Source organism: Engraulis encrasicolus, chromosome 4 (assembly GCF_034702125.1).
Source record: "Engraulis encrasicolus isolate BLACKSEA-1 chromosome 4, IST_EnEncr_1.0, whole genome shotgun sequence".
Taxonomy (NCBI): domain Eukaryota; kingdom Metazoa; phylum Chordata; class Actinopteri; order Clupeiformes; family Engraulidae; genus Engraulis; species Engraulis encrasicolus.
Genome location: NC_085860.1, coordinates 39,492,386 through 39,514,601, shown reverse-complemented (window position 1 = coordinate 39,514,601; position 22,216 = coordinate 39,492,386). Strand labels below are relative to the sequence as shown.

Here is a 22,216-nt window from a genome sequence, read left to right as displayed (position 1 = left end):
GAGCCCACACTACTATTTGAAAACAAATTCACAGACAAACTAGGCTATATTTGTTAGTATTAGTCGACTAGTCGACGGACACAGTCAATAGCGGAGATTGGCTGTGATTTACAAAGCTGTCAGACACGGCGACTTACACAATATCGATACAAATGAGAATATTAAAAAAAACTTGTCAACAAGAGGAGATTTGTCTCCAGTTTCATGACACAACAAACATACAATAGCCCTGTGCCACACGTCTCCAAATGGCCACCCATCTGTCATGGAGTAGTTACCTGCTATTTTGTATCCCCGGTCTCCCTTCACAGGAGAAGTCTCAGACATCCAAAAAATTCACTGCCATTTTCTAGGAGGGCAGGGCTCAGCAGGAGGATTACCATTCATGCTGTATTTCTATCAAAATGACTTTGAGGGAGTGAGAGGGGAGAAAAAAAGAGCTAGCCCATGAGGGACCCCACACTTCTCATTTCATCTCTCATGCATAGAGCAGACAGCCAAGCTGCCATTGCCTGTAGCTGAGAAAAAGTCCTGCCATTTCTTTTCAAATTCCTCCTGACAGAGAGAGACAGGCCAACGTCTCGCCTCTCTTATGAAGCCAGTTATCAGGCATCAGGGAACACCCTCTCTACCTTCAACCAGGTAAGTGATGCGTATTAAAACACGCACGCACACAGGCACACACACACACACACACACACACGCACACACACACACACACACACACACACACACACACACACACACACACACACACACACACACACACACACACATGCGCGCACACACACACACACACACACACACACACACACACACACACACACACACACACACACACACACACACACACACACACACACATGCGCGCACACACACACGCACACACACACACACACACACACACATGCGCGCACACACACACACACACACACACACACACTATCCCGCTCCAGCACAATAAGCGCACAGATTAAAAATCAAACACACCTACGTATTTTATCTTGACGCGCGTTTGGAAACCTTGCTTCCAGAAGTAAATGGAATGCATCTTGCCGCATCTGGGGTGCATTTCTCGAAACCAAAGTTGCCTACTTCATTAGCTACTTTGTTGTTTTCAATGCATTTTCCCATTGGCAACTACCGAAGTTGCTAACAGGCTAACAACTTCTCTTTTGAGAAATGCAACCGCTGGGTTTGTAGTGAGCAGATAAAAGAGATGATTTCCCTAATTGGCTCCTTGACCGGCCTGAAGAGCTGAGCTAATTATCATCAGCTGCTTTCATAAATAACTTTTTGGAAAAGATGCAGCTAAGACTTTAACTTTTATTTTTTCCAAAACCATATTTACCAACTCTGCTGTAATGAATGATGCAGTAAGAAGTGCATCATGCAATGATTCAGTGAGAAATTAAAAAAAAAACATGGACACTTGAGTGTTGCTATAAAGCTTGTCTCTAAAAGCTTTACCAGCTTCTCTCGACGGTACACGGATTTGTTTTTCAACTGAAACTGATACCTGCCATGCAAGGGACATACAGCATCTGTCTGCCTGACACTCTGGAGATTGAGCCGGAGCTGACAGAGAAGTGCCACCATGTCACCACGCCATGCCAGTCTGAGAAATGGTCAGAGTGTGTGGTAAGAGGATTGGGAGTGCTACAGGTAGGGGTGTAAATCACAGCCTCCAGGACGATACGATACGGTATCGATTTCTTAAAGCAGGGATTCGATTATTACCGATACTTAATAATTCCCCACGATACGATACGATACGATACGATTCGATTTTTTCCAATTACTTATCCACTTCTATTATGTTATGGAGCCAGGGCATTGGACAGGGGCCAGCGATTCGATTATTTTCGATACTTAAGAATGCCCCACAATGCGATACGATTCGATTAAATCGTCGGCCAACACATCGATGCATCGATACATTCCGATTATTATTTACACCCCTAGCTATAGGGCAGGGTTTCCCAAACTGGGGTGCGTGCACCCCTGGGGGTGCGTGGCCTGCCACAAGGAGGTGCGCGACCTGAATTAAGAAATGGCGGATATGTGTGTTTTTATACAGCATTAAAGAAAATTAAGCCGTTTTTTATTTAATGGTGCATTGTATTCTTGAAGAAACATCAAGTCTATTGGAAAGGATGATTTTCTAAATGACTCTGCATAATGTACAAGGATTTGTGCACTGAAGCTATATTTGAGTGGCCATAAGTACACCAAAGCATTCGCTTAGGGGGTGCGCGAACCACATTGAAATGTACAAGGGGGTGCGCGAGGAAAAAAGTTTGGGAACCACTGTAGGGCAACAGCGCCAATGGGGAGAATTAACTCAAAGATCTGAAGCTCCTATGCACAGCCAGTTTCCAGGTGCTGATGAAGTGCAGTCATCAGTAATCCAAGGAAAACAAGAAGAATCACTGCACACTGGTGGGCTTAATTTTGCTGCTTTTTTTATTTAGTGAACGTCTGGAAAATGATGAAATCCCAATATCCACACACAGCACTCACAGTCATTATGAGCAGGAATGCTGCATAGAGATTACACTGTTCTGAGTGGTGTGTGATATACCGTACATACATACTGTGTGTGCGTGCGTGTGCGCATTGTGTGCATGTCTGTATGTGTATATGCACTTGTGTGTGTGTATGTGTATATTGTGTGTGTGTGTGTGTGTGTGTGTGTGTGTGTGTGTGTGTGTGTGTGTGTGTGTGTGTGTGTGTGTGTGTGTGTGTGTGTGTGTGTACACGTGCGTGCGTGCGTGCGTGACAAAAAATGACAGAGACAGTGTGTGTGTGAGTTGAATTAGAAGCTTCCACCCTCCCACAACAGCACTGAGCTTAAATCCTCAAGAGTACAATTCTCTGTTATGTTTCTGCCTCCCCTAACTCACACTCTCACTCTCACTCTGCTCTCTCTCTCCCTCTCTCTCTCTCTCTCTCAATCACTCACTCAAAGCCGATCCCGTCCAGCACTAATTGTATGGCGGGTAAAGGTGGGGGGTGGGGGTGGGTTGGTTGCATGTGGCTGCCGGCTAGCCCAGGCCACTGGAGGCCCTCTTTTAGGAGCATTGATTCAGGGAGCTCGCCTTCCTTCCCACAGGGCTCATATGACCAGCCTTCGCAGCCTCCGCAGCGCCCTGCTCATTACCGGCACACACTACTGCAAACCGCTACACTCTAATAAAAACATCATCAATAAATCATACCCGCTTTCAAATAAAATAACACACTCTAACACAAATACACACGTTCTCACATACACACACGGTAACCCGCCCAGATGTCGCAAGTAAATGGAACCCAATGGCACACACTATATGTACTACACAGCAGCGAGAGAGGGCCCACTCTCTGACCACAGATGTGCCAGAAATCCGGTTGCTCTCTCAGTGGTCTGATCCACTTTGAGGCATTATAAGTGTAGCCAGCTCTGGCTCGTTGTCAAACATTGTAATTTGGCTCTTGGAAAAAAAGAAAATCACCTTTATTCTTTTTCTCTTTCTTTCGCTCTCGTTTTTTCCCCTCTGAGCATCATCTTTCTGCCTGCTTCTTCTTTTTTGTGTGTTTGAGGCCTAATCCACTTCAAGTGTGCAGACTTCACTACTGTGCAAGTGGCCATCAGGATTAGTGCTCTCTCTCTCTCTCTCTCTCTCTCTCTCTCTCTCTCTCTCTCTCTCTCTCTCTCTCTCTCTCTCTCTCTCTCTCTCTCTCTCTCTCTCTCTCTCTCTCTCTCTCTCTCTCTCTCTGCCTTCATGATTAAAACTCTCTCTCTCTCTCTCTCTCTCTCTCTCTCTCTCTCTCTCTCTTGGCCTTCATGTTAAAAGGCTGTCCTTCTCATGCTTCATTACCAGCTAAATACCCTTAAAAAGTGTATTGAATTATGGTTGTTAGCCTTCAACAGAATACGTATTACCATCAGCTTCACTGTGTACTGTAACAAATGCTCTGTTTTTGATTAAAACAGGGTTTCATCTTAAAAACATGTTCATATACAACATTGTTGATACATTCTGTTTTTGAGACGTGTCCGTTTTTTCTCTCCTGAATGGGTACAGGCCAGACAAATGTAAAATGGTGATGTATGAAGTATGACTCAGTCGAACAAACCATATATCATGGAGATATGGTTTCCATTATCCCTTGTATCTATGCCATGTCTTTCATGTAAAACAAACATCCTCAAACACCCAAATGGCAATTATCCTCAGAGATTGTGGGGGCCCTCACAGTCTACTGTAGAACACATACAGCTCCACTCGACTGGTAAAACAAGGCTCTGTTCCAATCTCTGCTTTCATCTAATGAAACTCAAGGTATAGGAAACAACAGGCTCTGGACCCTATTTGTAGCTCATCCCTCCCAGAGTCTGCAGCAATCTAGCACGGCTTAGCTTTTCGCTCTCATGCCTGCACCCTGAACATCTTGGCAATCTCACACCAAGCAATTTTTCTATTTGCTGGTCAACAGATTCAGATGTCTGAAATGAAGGGCAACAACGTGTGCTCGAAGGCTGTGAGCTGTGATGGAGTTTATGTCAAATGCCAAACTGGTTTGATGAGTAAATAACAGGCAAGACACAATCTTTTTTTCCAGCAAGAACAAGAAACCTTGGCTTTCAGTGTAGGATTTCGGGTTACATTAAGTCTTTAAGTCTTTCAAAACCAGGCCAGCAGTCACAACCATTCTTGGGGAATTTCTAGCAGTGAATATGGCATTGCAACCTTTTTATCTTAACATATGACCTTTCCCATTTGGAGAACCTGACGTGGGTATAACCCAGATATCACAAAGCTGGGCAAAGGACAACTGAATTGTTTAATGGGTCAGTTCCTGTTTGGATAACTAAAAAAATCAGTTGTGTCCTGTGTCTTTAACTAATGCCCACTCATTCCCCTGCGCTTAAGGAAGGTCCTTTTGCCTACAGGCCAAACTGATCGTGACAGCAGCAGTGTCAGGCTCAGCTACACAAGATGGGAAGTTCGATGGCTGCAGTTTATTGGCTGAGTATAGCTTATATGGGGGGGGGGGTTGTATTGATCGTGGTTAATGTAGGCAAAACGGAGGGGAAAAACAGCCCTTTCCTAGGCGGAGGCGGCTGAATGAATTCTTCCGTGCGCCGACATGGTGTGGAGCTGTCCAGCACCGCCGGTGCTGATTTTACTCGCCTTTTGGTCTTCGTGGCGTCTCTGTGAAACTGCTACATATAAGTAAACTGAGCGTACCTGGGACTTTAGTCGTGTCAAGACTCGAATGTAGTAAGTGCAACTTAGTGCTGAACATTTGCAGCCGGTAGCCCACATTTTCTATATTCGGATGTAGCGTACTCGCTCTCCACCACAGCGACACCGTTCCCTCTAGTGGCGCAAGCAAGTGCTTCCCAACCTTAAGACAAGCAATTCCACCACAAACAAGCATTTCAAACGATGCAAACAACTGCGCTTGTAATGAAAATTAGTAGCGTCAAGCTTACTCTAGGCCAAGTTGCGTATTGTTTCAACTGCGTAAAAACGGCCAACATGGAAGAACAGCGAGGTTGTCATGGTATCAGCACCACTGGTCACCCTCTCCAAAGAATTAATCATGAATCGGTTGATTGTTCCTTCGAAATGATCCATTCCCTTTCCCATACTGCATCGAGATTAGAAAAAAAAAAGACTCATCGAGTCGTCAACATGATTATGTCATCACCTGTTTAATATTCATAGCCCCAAGTATCCCGAATTGCACGTTCGAAATGAAGCAGAAGGAGAAGAAGAAAATGAAAACAGTGTGCTGAGTGAGAACGTTGTCTTAACATTCCAGTCGCGCTGCCTGTGACTCAACAGCAGCCACTGAAACGCATTTCTTCTGTGAAGAAGAACATTTTGCCAAAGCAACCTCCAACACATATGCTTAACATTTACAGTTCCTGTCTTGACAGACATTCATGCTCTGCATCTGCCAGCATTCGTAGGCTGCCATCCACTCCATGAGTTTTACACAGTGTAAAAATGTATCTTACACCCTTTTATTTGCGCCACACAGTGTAACCTGGTACTGTGATTCAGTCGCGTACACACTGGCGAGCTATTTTGCGCTATATGGAACACTTGGGGAATGGTAAATGTGGCCAAGTTTTAAGTCTGTCGCGGGGGATACAGGCACTGCAGTATCCTAATGTAAGTGTAGGAGACGTTGCGAGGACAGTTTGGTGAGATATTGCAAAGCCTTTAGTCTACTGACTAACCTGAGTCATGAGTCTACTCTGTTCCTCTCACACCTTTACAGCATATAATAATACATAGGCCCCTATGCTGCATTTCTGATTACTGCCTTTCTATCAAACACAATTAAAGTTAACAAAAATATGGTGACTTTAAGTGTTAGGCTATAGCAGAAGGGGAAACTGACCTTAATATTTATGCGTAATGATGACGCGATTTTATAATTCGTTTACCATGGGGAGAAATATTTGATTGGGTGTAATGCACTTGCATTTACACCAAGAATATAATTCGGCTAAGGACAAGCCTTTTCCCCCAGATTTTCACCAACAAACCTCAGTTGCTTCATATTCGGAAGAGATTCTCATCGGGGTTTCGTTTAGAGCTGGGAACAATTAACCAACAACAGGTCGGAATCCATCCGCAGTGATTTTTTTTCAGGACTGCTTTGATTGATCTTTAATTCGAGTCAAGAATAATGATTGTCCAATCACTGACAAGCATAACGACCAGGGGTGTCTGGGTGTATTGTTCATTTCTTGCAAAATAATCGTGCGGTCCAGCTGCAAATTAATCTGATATTCGATCTTGACTGGGGTTGGGGGGTAAGTGAATGAGTTAATTATAATGCACACATGGACTCAACATGTGACGACCAAGACTTTCCCAGCATACTTACATGGTGGTGATGATGGAGGTTACGTTTGTGCTGTTTCCCTCGTTCACGGTGTCTTGAGGAGCAAGCATGGGAAAGATTTTCGCATCGTCCGACTTATTGCAATTGATCTGCGTGTTGGAACAAGTGCACGGAGGCGGGCAGTCCAGCATAGTACTCAAGTAGTCCTGGAACACGCTCAGGAGAAACAGAATCCTCCACCAATAAATTCGCGCCGAAAAGAAATGTAAATCCATGATTCCGAATCTTCTGTCACAAGAGCCCGAGTAAACTCCTTCGCCGTCTCTGCCACCGGAGTGGGGGCTCCGAAAAACCTGTTCCAATAACCGTGTTGCTGTTCGAGAGTGGGTGGATGAGTGGGTGAGTGGGTGCGTGTGTGTAGGTATGTCAAATTAATGCCAATGCGGTAGTGTCCCAGTAGTTCAGATGCCGTGGAAAAAAAGAGGACTGGGTCAACAGAGCCTCCTTTTACATACAAAAACACCAGAAAATCGATACTCCCGTGGTGTCCTCGTCTCCCGACTGCATGGTACAGGCTGGCGTAGCTTTTCGCTGTCGTTGGGCGCCTAGTCCCAGGTTCTTGTAGCACAGAGCCAGTGCTTACGGCTACAGTGTTGGGAGCACAGACGGGGGAGAAAGAAGTCTATGCTCCGAGCATCAAGTCCCACCTACTGGGCAGATTTAAAACTGACGCACCTGCAATGTGGAAAAAAGGCCGAGTCAGATTAGCCCCTATTGAACGATGAGAGAGAATTAATCACAGTCGCGGGTAGATTGTTAAGATGATTAACTGGTTATACTTTATACAACTTTTTGTTGATTAATTAGCCTCTACTATTGTGCATTATGTATAGCCCTAATGGAAAATAGTCTATGAAACAAACATCGCTGATATGGGCTATGGTCAGTAGAGTATGCTACTGACTCTGAATTATTATGTCCGTGCAGAGCTTCCCTGTAGCCTACCACTTATTGACGGGTGAGTTTTCTTGACATTATTGCGTATAGTAGGCCTATATGATACGAGAGAAACATCAAAGCGCTCCACATTGACTGTTTTGCATATATGTTAGCAGAAAATTGTGATGTTTTTTTTTAAATGGTAAACAAAACTATTGCACAACTGCATGACGGAAGTAGCCTAATCGCTTCCACGCTATAATTATGTAGACTAGACTGGAAGAAAAATTAACATATGAACAGCTATGACTGTGTTCCAATTTAAAAAATGTTTGCCATATTCACTCTAGTCAACAGCATGGACTGATAATGCTTGCAGACAATGATTAACACCAGCTTTAAAACTTAAAACAAAAATAGATTGAAGAGTCTGATGTTAAACAAAAATCTGATCTTATGGTTTAATGCAGGCTAAATCCTAGATAGCCTATTAGAGTACAATTACTGTTTAAAAAGAAAGAAAGAAAGAAAGAAAGAAAGAAAGAAAGAAAGAAAGAAAGAAAGAAAGAAAGAAAGAAAGAAAGAAAGAATTTCAGTGGATCTTTGGGTGGCAAGGAGCTTGGGGTTTTGGGTAACTTGATACTTGGAAACTTGAAAAGCATCTGTTAAAGGCAGGCTGATCTTGTATTTGCTTTGGGTGGTATATGTAGGCAATGATGATACTATTGGTCTTCAACATACAGTACATCCCATGTAGCGGTAAAAAGTTTTGTTTGTATTGGCTGTTTTTTTTCTGTTGGAGTGGACGTTGCATCTGACGGAAAGGAGTGCTCTGCAGAAATCTATATTTCAACAGGACTTGATAAAATGAGTTCTGACAGCTTCCAAAATAGGGGAGTGGTGAAGTGGGAGAGAGGGGGTGCACTGTGTTGCTGTGGTGTTACACTCCAATTTCAACTGAGCCTATTACTGTCAGATATGTTGGCTACATTCTCAACACCCATCTCTGTTGTTATAAGGCCATACACATTGTTCCCATCATTTTTTCAAAGCTGTAAAAAAATCTTATGGGATAGGCCTATGATAACTTGAAAGGTGTATTCATGTCCTGGATAGCTAACTTGTTTGATGGTGCTTGTGGTTATGTGTTGCTGGAGCACAGTTGGCGGATAGGCAGTACTACTGAAGCATGTTGTTATGGAGGGGGTGTTAATCTTGCCTACGGGAGACCAGCAGGCTGACAGCCTTTTGGCTCACCATGGTGTTCCATCCAGCTCACCTGATCTAAAGAGCGTTCATTAGGAGGTCTTTGATTGGCTAATGTTCACAGACAGAACGAGAGAGAGAGAGAGAGAGAGAGAGAGAGAGAGAGAGAGAGAGAAAAGAGAAAGAGAGAGAGAGAGAGAGAGAGAGAGAGAAAAGAGAAAGAGAGAGAGAGAGAAGGCGTACACACATGTACACCTACACTTGACTGAAGCTTGTCGCAAACAAAATAGGATTTTTACTGCAAACCGACAGGCTCGTCACATTTCAAGGATACACACTGCTGTAGAACTTTATTTGAACGGGAATGGGTGAAAAGTGAAGCAAAAAATCACAATGAATACATTTAGTCTCAGACCGCCGACGTCACATGTCATTGTCAACACATTCATGGTGTGTGCCCAGGCAGCCAAAGGTTGTCTATGGGTGTTAATAGCGTATAGTGTGTGCCCTATAGTGTTCAAGGTTATTGTACTTTTCAGAGACTAATAATAAACACGTAGATACTAACAGGTAGGCCACATAGACAGAAAGCTTTCTCTCTCTCTATCTCTCCCTCTCTATCACACACACGCACGTGTGTGTGCACTGCACACACACGTGCGTGTGACACAGCCCCACCTTAAAGGACCACTTCAACCATTTTCAATATGATGTTGTATTGCTCACGCTACCCTTGCTTTGTCAGTACCCGGTGATGCTGCATTTTTCGGCTCAGCCCTTTCCGAGATCTGAGCTATTCTAATGGGGGCAGCTTTTGTTTACAGAAAATTCTTTACATAGGCCGACTTCAAATATTTGCCCAAAAGGTATCGCTGTTTGCTAGTTGTCTGCTGATGTTTCATAACCTTTTGGATGTTTTGGGAATAAATCAAGATGTTTTTTTGAAGTGTAAACAAACAGCTGCCCCCATTACCGCACAAATAGACCAAGCGCGACATGAGCGAGGCGAGCGACGGTAATTGACTTTGTATTGAGTCGCGCGACAAAAGCGATTCTGGAGACTAGAAGCGATTTGCACGCCGAGAGCGACAGTTTGAAGTTGAAATCCTGGCTATTTTCTATGACGCGGTTCGGCGACCAGCCGCGACAGCCAATGACTGTGTAGAGCTCAGTGACCACAGCCAATGGGAATGTTTGAATGCTTTGCCTTCTGCTTGTAATGGACATACGCTAGTCGCTTCAATCGCTCGTATCGCTCTTGCTGCACAGAAGTGATTCTCTGTCACTTCAATCGCGTCGCGCTTGGTCTATTTGTGCGGTTACAATGACCAGAATCTCGGAAAAGGCTGAAGAAGAAGAAAAAAAATTCTCACGTACTGACAAGTCCAGGGTAGTGTGAGCATTACAACTGCATGTTGAAATTGACTGAATGTATACTTTAATATCTATGGGGCCCTCCCATTGACTTCCATTTGTGTTAACCCTAACAATAGCTAAAGGATGGTAAACTATGCCAAAACCAACAACCTTAATCTGTCAGTGAGGAAATGTATTTACACTTTTACCAGTAACAACAAAACTACCCCAGCAAAAGGGGTCAAAACCTGCAGGGTCCAGGATTGGGGCCTCACATGGAGCAAGGACCCCACCTTGTTGGTGTGCTCCAATAGCAGTGGCATTACGATGGTAGAAGGTACACACACACACACACACACACAGAGGGAGAGAGAGAGAGAGAGAGAGAGAGAGAGAGAGAGAGAGAGAGAGAGAGAGAGAGAGAGAGAGAGAGAGAGAGAGAGAGAGAGAGAGAGAGAGAGAGAGAGAGAGAGAGAGACCCATTTCCCTGGTGGATCCTGTGCTTCTAGGTATCCTCACAGTGGAAGGCTGGTGTACTATAGGTTGATGCATGCTGATCAGAAATTGCAGTGCAGCATTATGATGAATTTTCTGAAATATACATGCATGTATGTACAGTACATGGGTCATTCTATAATAATTATTAGAGGAACATATGAAGACTGAATCTGGCATTTGGAAAATAGGACAGCAAAAAGTTAGTGGAATTGACACATAAACCCCATGGACTTAAAATGTAACTCTAATTATATAATGACCCACACATACATGTGCTCAGTGCATGATTGTATCATCAAAATGTATGTACATTATTATTATTATTAGTAGTAGTAGTAGTAGTAATAGTAGCAGAATTAGTAGTAGTAGTAGTAGTAGTAGTAGTAGTAGTAGTAGTAGTAGTAGTAGTAGTAGGGACAGTCCTAGTGGTAGTAGTGTGTGTTAGCAATGGTAATGAAGTAGTTGGTGTGTTTCATAAACTTGTTTGTCAAGCTTATGTGTATACAATTGGCTTGAGGGCAAGCTTGGGTGCATACTGCCTACAGTTGTGTGGCTATTGGGCTGAGGAAAAACAAAGTGTAGTAAAGGATGTCTCAGATGCATTTGTTGCCAAGGCATGTTTTGGTTGTTATACATCTAAAATTAGCTAGACGTACGTAATTCAGTGTATGTCCGAGCTTCTTAATGTGCCCATTAAGGATAAGTGGTGGATCTGAAATAACTCTGAAATAAGGTGTTTGAACATCTGGCATTTCAATGTGAGGAAAGAGAACATTGTTTGTAATAGTTGTGAAAAAAGACAAACAGTAAAGCCTGACTAACGCATAATTCCATTGACATTCAGACAGATGAAATGTCAATGTACTTGTAGACGCTGAGCAACATTCACCCTAAGATGGAACCTTGGGTACCACTGTCACTCACTCACTCACTCAGGCTAGTGATGATGTCTTTTGAGCAGACATGTTGACACATTGAGAGTGTACTGAAAATACAGTCCATACCTATCGCCTTTTTCTAGACTTGTTGAGTTGGCCATCAGTAGTTTGAATTACAGTACTGCCATTTCCAATCCTAATTTCAACCTTTGATGAAAACTACTCAGTGTTACTTTAAAAGGCGTATTGCATTACATTTAGCAGATGCTTTTAGTTTTAACCAAAGCGATTTCTGGAAAAGGACATGATTAGCTACCTACAATGTGTGGCAGAAATACATTACAGAGTAGTGCGGATGAGTGGGATTGGTTTTACTATGAAAAGAACACTCAGAAAAGAGAAGAGTCATCACAAGTTTTTTTGAAGGATGAGAGATACACGCATGACACCACGCTTTTACAGTGTGTGCAGGGCCGGATTAATGCACAGGCTAGATATGGCTGCAGCCTAGGGGCCCCCACCTGCCATGGGGCCCCTGATTGGTCAATAGTGAGAAATTGCAGAATTACTGTATGACAAGATGCAATATTGAAGTATTCATCTGTCATGTGGAGTACAGTTGGTAGACGTGGTGTCCCTAATTCCTAGCATGTAATTATGACACTGTCCATGTAAATAAATTTACCTTCCGAGGGGCCCCACATCAACCTGTAGCCTAGGGGCCCCAGGCCATCTTAACTCGGCCCTGAGTATGTGTAGCAGCTGGTACTTCCACCACTGTAGAACTCCAAAGTGATGCTAAAGAGGGGATTTTTGCATCTTTTCCGACACAATTGTTAAAATATTTTATGTTAAGTAAACAAATATCTCTTCACCCTTCCGTCTGTCTTTAGGGGCCTCTTGAAACACAAAGGAGATTCGTTCAATGTGACGACAATACTGCAAATTGACTGAGATAAACAACCGATGCTCTCTTATTCTGACAGCAATGTGTGAAGATACAAGTGGCATTCATGGAATATACTGCAGAAATACAGCAAACACACTGTGCTCAAAGATAGAATCTGGAAGCACATTGTGAAGATGCTGAAAATTGTGAGGAGACTGACAAGCAATTTAAGCATAATAACTGAATAACTCTTGAATTCATGAGCAGAAAAAAAAACATTTTTCATTTTGAGATGGACAAAAGAAGAGGGAGAGAAGAGCGAAGGCATTATCCATCTAAAAAATAAATAGTAAGTCTGTAGTAAGTGCAACATTTCCCGCCGTGTGTTTGGTAGTAATGGCAAATCAATAGGGTTATCTGATGGATTCAACCAGGCTAAAACCCGCTGCAGTAATGGGGGTCGGGGGTGACAGGATACTGCGAGGTGTTTCTGCCGAGCACAAGGGTATCTGTAGGGCTCATTTCACCTCCTTGACAAGCACACACACACACACACACACACACACACACACACACACGCACACACGCACACGCACACGCACACACACACACACACACACACACACACACACACACACACACACACACACACACACGCACGCACGGACACGCACACGCACACACACACACACACGCGCACACACACACACACAGTGCCCCCACCCACACACAGACTTCCCAGAGCTCACTTCACCTCCTTGACAAGCCCCTTATCAGTATGCCATGCTTAGATTTCTCCACGCCAAACAAAGTTGTGTTTGTCATGAATAATTTAACCTGCTTCGTTTACCATCCTCTCTCTCTCGCTCTCTCTCTCTCTCTCTCTCTCTCTCTCTCTCTCTCTCTCTCCCTCCCTCCCTCCCCCCTAACCTGTATGATGGGCACGCAGCACAATAGGACGGGGTGTTTGGCGAGGATGACGGTTTAACAGCTGTAGATTGAGGCCCGGCTGGCTGGCCCGTTGACTGATGTGGACGGATAGCATCAGCCTGGTGCAGAGCAGAGGCTATAACGCCAGGCAGCCTGACTGATGCCCTCTGGAGAGGCGGTGGCCTATGGCTGCGGGTTGCCAATGACCAGACCAGCATCAATATGACAGACAAATATTATTCAGAACGCTGCTTGGATGGTGGGTGGGTTCTGGCGTCGAATATGAAATGAACGAATAACAATGTTTAGGCACGAATGCGAAAATAGGAGATTGAGGTTGAGCGTTTTGAAACGACGACAGACAGGCAGCCTCGCTTTCCCTGTGTCGAGGTATATTTATATATATATATTACGAAATCATTTTCGCCTGATATAAAAAGCATGTTGTAAAAACCTTCATGAATGCTTTGTATACCTATATATTTGTACACAGCAAAATGAAAAATAACCGCTATATTAGGCGTCCAATAGCTGCTTCGGAAATCCAATAAGAAGAGTATTAGTACATCACCCAGTTACCCTGCTAGAGGACCTCTGGGAATGATATGGGGGAAAATATGATCGCAGTGTGTACAGCATGGGAAAGAAGAAAACCCACTGTGATGCACACATGATCACGCTGTGACATATAGATTATTTGCCAACAAAACGCACACATTTGCACACATTAACATGCAGTGGCATACAGTTAGAAGGCTAGGCCACAAAATATAATCACGCATGCATGCAATCACACACATGTATGCATGCATGCACAAACACAAGAGCACACAAACACACACGCATGCACACACACATGAACACACAAATGCACCTGCACAGCGTACCAAGGAACAAACACACACACGCACGTGCACGCACACGCACACGCACACGCACACACACACACAAATACAGACACACACACACACACACACACACACACACACACACACACACACACACACACACACACACACACACACACACACACACACAACCACACATAAAACCACACAAGGACACATGCACTTTCATGTGTTGAAGGAGAGCAGAGCGAGTGAATGAATGTGTGCTGCTGAGTGTGCTGCCTGAGGGCCTGCTAGACTGAGAGAGGCACCAGGGCCATCTGTCACCTCTCTCTCTCTCTCTCTCACACACACACACACACACACACACACACACACACACACACACATGCGCGTGCATGCACACACACACACACACACACACACACACACACACACAGATAGTCATACGCACGCGCGCGCACACACACACAAGCACGCCGGACACACACTCTCTCTCTCTCACACACACACACACACACACATACACACACACACGCACCAGGCACAGCATGACGAAAAACACCAAGTTAGAGNGAGGGGAAAGAGATTGCTCTCATGCCATCCATATGATGTATATACCTCCACTATATATTTTAGTTATTAATAAGTCCAGCATTATTCATCAAAGCCAAGGCTGCAGCCGTTCATACATGTAGCTCCAGTCAACTGACCATGTGGCCCCGCACACTCGCTGGTTTCACCCCTTATAACCGTTTGAGCTTTGTAGTTTTGCCTTGAGATAAGCACCCTACCGCCCCTTCTATGCCCTCCTGCTGACATGGCCGTAGCCAGGAATTTGAAAAATGGGAGGTCCATAGTGCACTCGCAGCACATCAGACATTTTTTAAAGGAGCTCTGTGTAAGATGTTGCCCGGAGTATCTATTGTAACTATGTTGCTCATTGAAACTATGCTGTCTTTTGCCAATTTTGGTCTTTTCATGAATATTTGCTAAATAATGAACTAATATTTACTAGTATGACCACAGTTTACAGTATGTTTTGCAGCTGAAAAGATTTCTGGAAATTCAAAATGGCGGACAATGGAGAAGATCCCCTTTTTCATGTATGAAAAATATTATTTTCTCTAAAAATAAGGGAGGTCCGGACCTCCCTTACCTCATATGTGGCTACGGCCATGCCTGCTGATCTCAGCCCAGTGCAGCATGGCATACTCATAGCAGTGGAAAACCTCTAATGAATTCTTGCTTTTTTAAAAAGCATCATGCTCTGTTTGTGTTTTTATACAATAGATGTCTGTAGTGCTTGGAAACTACATAATACATTATTCACAAATATATTTTATTCCCTTCAATTACCAGCTGCTTTACAGCACCGGCGTGTTTCTGTCTACCAATCAAATCGTTGTTAGGACATAATAAAGAAGTTGGACTTGATCTCTGGTCCTCATACCGCACTAGCCTAGTGAATGTCCACGCACTTTCACAGTGAGGAGTAAACAGGAAATGCTGTGGAGAGAGAAAAGGGGAAGGGCTGGGAAGTGACCAGGGCCAGACTGGAACAAGGGTCCCCATGGACAATGTAGCCTGCACGTGATATTAGCAGAGAATCTCTAACAGGGAGAAGGTTCAGTCTGATTGGTTCCCATTGTAGCCAGTTAGCTTTGCATGCATACTGCAGTAACTATGGAGTGTCCACTAGTTGGCGAGCGTAGGTCAGTCCTTCATGTGGGAAAATGTATGGAATGGAAAGGGGAACCCATATGCTAAATACATTGCTACTGCGATTTCCAGTCACAAATATTATCAACAAAACATTCCTGGTAAGCACTATGACTGTTGTTTAACAATAGGCTGTATTGACAAATCGTTCAGGTGTGTAGTTTTACAGCAGGTTAGAAGATTTCAACCTGTACTCGCTAGCATCCCGCTAATGTTTATGGATTTGGCCCCATAAAAAATGAGCTTTGTGACCCAGTATATAATGATCTAGTGGCGCCTTGGGGTCTTATTATTTCTAGCTTCGAACTTAATATTAATATTTCAGGACAAAAAATTATGAAAAATCACAAAAATTATAATGGTAGAAAACTCCATTGACACCCATTCATTTTGCACTTAGGTAGGATTAGGGTTAGCCAGTTGTGGCTAGTAGCTAGTTCCGTGAGTGAACACCCTCTGGTATTAGTCTTAGCACAGCATGCCACAACACCCCCTATAGATGTATTATTTTTTTTAAGAGTGTACCGTCACACCGGTGTGACGGGAATTTTCGGGCAGTGAAAGTTCTATAGAATTCTGGGCGTCATTCAATACAATTTGGAATTTTAGAATCTTTCAGTGTTATAAAACGCATTCTTTTTATAGAATGTTCAAAAACCCACACTCTTAGGCCGGCCGCACATTGGCTCCGACAGCACTGCGGAGCACTTTCGCTTCCGACATAATTCGGACCCCCAAACTCAATTTCACACGAACATAGCATTGACAGTCAATGGGCGGCGCCGACAAAATAGAACTTGTCTCTAATCGCCATCCGACATCCGCGAATGTCCGTTGACAACGGCGCCAGTCTGCAGGGTTCTATTGAAAACAATGGAATGGAATTTTTGCGGAGCAGTGCTCAGCACTTTGTCGCAGACAATGAGCGGAAGCCTTTAAAGGTTAATCTGAATTGTGTTTCTCTCTGGTTTATGTACAGCAAAAAAATAATTATTTATATGGACCATAAAATATTATATATGAACCAAATACTCCTAAATCTCCACTCCCCTCAACCAGAATAGCAGCAGTGTCGTCAATGTCTTTTCTACTGGCAGCTGTGTGCATCTCACCTCTGAAGTGGTATTAGTGGTTGCCTGCTCTCCTTCGAAGCCGCTGCAACAGCTTGTCATTGAGGGTCTCACCCGTCAACATGTCAGGGTAATGAGCTTTTGTGTACCAAATGTGTCCAGGCATTAATGTATGGGCTAGTGTGCGTGCGTGTGTGTGTGCATGCGTGTGTATGTGTGTGTGTGTGTGTGTGTGAGAGAGAGAGAGAGAGCGAGAGAGAGAAAGAGCGAGAGAGAGAGAGAGAGAGAGAGAGAGAGAGAGAGAGAGAGAGAGAGAGCAGCTCTGTCAGGGATGCTATTATTTCTTGGAAAAGTGACTTGAGTTGAGATGAACTGTGACGAAATGTCAGTAAAGCTGAGTGGAAGGCTCGGCTCCCATCACAAACAGGTTCCTTTGTTCTCTCTCTTTCTTTTCCTTTTACTCTCCCCTTCACTAGTCCCCTGAATCTCAAAAACTACTGCAAAGTCATCCAATTGCCTGTTAGTTATATGAATTTGCTCGTTAGTACCGAATTGTTTTTAGTCTTATAATGCGTCCCATTCCAGCAGTTGAACGCCTATAATAGTTGGAAGACCTTTACTACTAGTACTACACTAGCCTACTACATGACATCACAGTTTTTATTGAGACATACTGTAACAACTTGGTCATTCTGGAAACAGCTAACTTATAACAGAGAGAATATAGAAAAGGGCAAATGCAATGATGTCTTTCACAGGGGCCTTGTCTGAGGACATTAAACAAGGCTCTGTTGCCCTGAGGTGCGCTAAGCTTTTGGTCTGCCAAACAAAGCCTCAATGTGTTGATTGTTGAATTTTACTCTTAATTTGAATTTGAGTTATTCTGGTACTGTATGTAGTACTAGTATAGATCCTTAGTTCCTTTGATTGGTTGGTTAAAATACCTGGACAACAAATGACTCAGCAGTGACAGTGACTCACCAGTGAAAACACAATCTAGTAGAAAGTAGTTTTATTGTCATGAAAGTTAGTTGTTATTGTTCATATACAGTAAAAGGAATATGAACTTTATTCATTGAACTTACTGAATTAGCATGTAATTCATAGAGCAGTCTTATCTGTGATTGTCTCCACAGCCACAGCCTCCATTTAGTACCTGGCCAAAAGGACTCTGTAACCTGACCACACTCCCCTATTCATTATTATTGTATTGATAAGGTAGCATGTAGCCTAAGAATAAGGTTGACATCATGTATTTTGACTACTACATGAACAACCCTGGCTCTCTGTAGCTGTGACACCATTGACACAAGCCAATCTATGACTGCTTTATACAAACTGTATTGTACGTATGTGGGCCATTTCAGAATTGCGGGTACATTTGGTGTCCCACGCAACAAAAAAAATAATTATAATAATCTTTTCAGAATTTACTTTCAATATTATCACTAAATAGACTGTATGTTCACTGAGCACAATGTTTGGTGTACATTTTATGCACAATTTATTTGTTAAATATTCATTCAATGATTCCAAAACCCCCCAAAATCATCAAAATCGCATGTCCCACTATAGAGATTCACATGTTCAACTTGAATAAACATAACATAATTCTGTAAAATTTGCAGATTTTTTATGATAAATCTATAAATATAAATATATTCTGTTGCAGATAATGTTTTTTTCCTGTAACACAGCTGATCTGGATATTTTAAAAAAATGTTTTTTAACTGTCCCAGGGGTTTGTCAACTCTGTTACGTCCGGCATAAAACAACATAAAAATAACCTATAGCATTTATATAAAACCATGTAACCTGCACCAAATGGTGTCACTTCCTTTTCTTCACTTCCTTGGAAGGGAACTATGGTATGTTTAACTGTCTCTCCTAATAATTTGTGCTAAATGTTGAGAACACACCAAGAGTATATTTATTGTGCGTCAACTCTGTTACTATGATTCTGTAGTAAATCTCTCTTTCAATTTTCTAAAATCAATTTTACTAAAAAACTTCATTAAAGTGTGGCTTTAGTGATGATGTGTGGTATCTAGTTAGAGATAGCACATGGAATAAAATCACAAAATAGTGAAAAAAATCAACTCTGTTATCGTCAACTCTGTTACAATTTGCCAGTGTTGCCAGATTGGGCGGTTACCCGCCCAATTGGGCTGCTTGGCATGGCCACCTACGGGTAAAAATGATTAATAAAAATGTTTGTATTGCCTCAGATATCAAAACACTTTGTTGAAATTGGGAAGAATTTAGAACTTGGGTTTTTGAGCACTGTTTGGGCTGGAAATGGTCAGAAAAATCTGGCAACAAAATATCAGAGCTTGAAAGTGTCAACCTCTGTTATGTTTGTCCCGTCAACTCTGTTACAAAAGTTGTTTGTTTTTGCTTAAAAACAGATAATTAAAAATGTTTTCTTGTTAATACATACAACAGAAGCAGTGTCATAACTAACTAACTCATTACATGAAATTTCAAAGCATTTAACAGATTTTTAAAGCTATTTATGGAGAAAATGTAAACACTCTTGGCAACTTTTCAGTAAAACGTCTCAATGTTTTAACTCCTGAAAAAAGGATATTTATCATAGAAAACTCAAAGTTAAATAAATGGATATATGGACAAATACTCTGTCAGGGAACACATGATTTTACCATGTAGGCTATTGCATTTAGTTGATATTTACCTTAATTTGCCCGTAACAGAGTTGACAAAATGTACCCATAGTTCTCTGATTTTTACATAAAATAATAAAAATCATACATGTTTAAGCTTGGCAAATACTGGAAGTGTACAATTGAAAGTATGTTCTTTGAGAATTGATCAAAAGTTTCACAGAAATAAAACATTTTATTTTACTTTTGTCAACACCTGAAATGTACCCGCAATTCTGAAATGACCCATATATGTTCACAGTCAAATTTGCTGTGTTAATTCAACATTTAACACCTGGTTGGTTCCACTCTCTAAGTGTTGAGTTAGCACTGCAGGATGTACAGTGGGAGTGTTTTCTAACACAGGTGAAGACATTCTGCAAGTACATCATGTCCTTTTCATCATTAAGTCATGCCACTAGCTGAGGTAAAGTTGTTGAGAGCTGTAGCAAAGGAGAGTAGAGCTGCCCTGTCAGGACCCAAACCCGGACCTTCTGGGGTACCAAACTGACCACGACACCAATAGTCCAGTATCTGGCCTAAAGTCCTGCTCGCAATTTTGAGTTGGGGGAATTTCTCACTTGAACTGAGTTAGTGGGTCCCTGGGTATGAAAAATCACAGAGGTGCTCGCTCACCATAATGCCACGTTTTTTACAATGTGGCCGCCAAATATGGCCGCCATCGCCTATGACAAAAATCTATATTTTCATATTTTTTTAATGTTAATACCCATCATATATCAATTCTGACTAATAATTTGTGTTGGGATGCCTTTCTGACAATTTCAGCGCTTAATCGGTAACCTTTGACCTTGAAAGGTCAATTTTGCTATAATGAAGTCTCTCAAATCAATTTCTTGTATTTTTCAACAATGTTTAAGTCATACATCAAATATGGCATGTTGACTTACTTGCTGCTATTATTGTGAGTATTCTGTGTAAATTTAGTCCTTACAATGTCAAGGTCAAGGTCGTGGTCAAGGTCTTTTCCGTATTCTGAACACCTCAGCAATATGTTTGTCCTTATTAAACAGCTCTGAACCAAGGAAAAATGGTCCTTTTTCCTCTAAAGGCTTTTTCAACAGATTCTGGCACTGAAGTAGGCCTACATAATGATCAAAATAATGTACCATCTTGTAATTTGTTCAGATTCCAAAATGGCCGCCAAAAGTCTAAAAACGTTACCAGGATAGCCTGCTCTACAGTAACAAAAATCAGTCTTGTGGGAGAAACTGGTCTAAAGGTCTGTTGTTCAATTTGTTGGTTTATAATGAGAGAAATAAGATTCCATGGGTAAAAATTGCCTCCCAGGTTTTTTATAAAATCCAAGATGGCGGTGAGTGCGACCTCCTAAACTACAAGGTGTCATATCTCCTCTTCTGGAAGAGCTACAGCTGTACTTTCGGTGTCTGTTCATAGGTTATTGTGGTCAGGGAGTTCATTTCTGCAGGTATTTTGCAAATCTGACTGTGTATGTGTATGTGTGTGTGTGTGTGTGCTTGCGTGCGTGCATGCGTGCGTGCGTGCGTGTGTGTGTGCGCGCGTGTGCGTGCGCATGTGTGTGCAACCCATCACCAACATCATTCTCCACAGCCCATTCTCTATCATTCAGTTCATACATTACATTTAGCACACTAATCATTCAGTTCATACATTACATTTAGCAGTAACTTACAAGGAGGACATTCAACATTCAAATTACAAATCCATCTTAAACAATGTAAGGTTGACAGTAAAGAAGTGACATAATTTCCCGCATGATAATGACCGCAGTCATCCACATACAGTAGATATGACAATGTTGGTCTTTTGAAGGTGGTGTCAAGTGAAGTGTTACCTTAGTTTGTTACATTTTTACCATTTGTAAAACTATATACTCATGGGATCTGTGGACACTGAAGAATCAGAAAAGATTTGTTTGATGATACTGTGCTTTTGGGTGTTGAAAGTGGTGCATTAGTTCACTAACAATGGCTGAATGTTATTTGCTGAATCTTGGTGAGTTGGGGAAAGTACAATAACAATAAGGACATATAGCATGTTAAGACAGTTCAAAGGCTTGTTCATACAAATTCACTTATATAATTTAAACCAGTTCCCTACCTTCATGGAATTTTCACTAAATATAAAAAAAATATACTGGCATACACAGTAAAATTTTTACTTTTTATGTACCATCAAACTTTGAAGTTTCTCACTTGCATAAAGACATGTTTCAATTAAAGGTTTTGTATGCAAATTGGTTAAATCTCCTGAAATAAGCACAAGTTGTACATGTCTTCAGTTGACATGTTCATACATAGTGATAGTATCTAGAACATTTCCCATGACCTGTCAATAATGCTGCCACTTCCCAATCCAA

At 42.3% G+C, this 22,216-nt stretch overlaps 1 protein-coding gene across 1 annotated transcript in view; it reads right to left on the bottom strand.

Moving 5' to 3' along the window:
* ntrk3a (neurotrophic tyrosine kinase, receptor, type 3a) overlaps window positions 1–7,457 on the bottom strand; it is a 305,628-nt gene extending 298,171 nt beyond the window's left edge. Inside the window, exon 1 of the mRNA XM_063197404.1 lies at window positions 6,898–7,457. Coding sequence (XP_063053474.1) covers window positions 6,898–7,130 — 233 coding nt within the window. The 5' untranslated portion in view covers window positions 7,131–7,457. The remainder of the gene's footprint in view (window positions 1–6,897) is intronic.
* Between the last annotated feature and the right edge of the window lie 14,759 nt (window positions 7,458–22,216).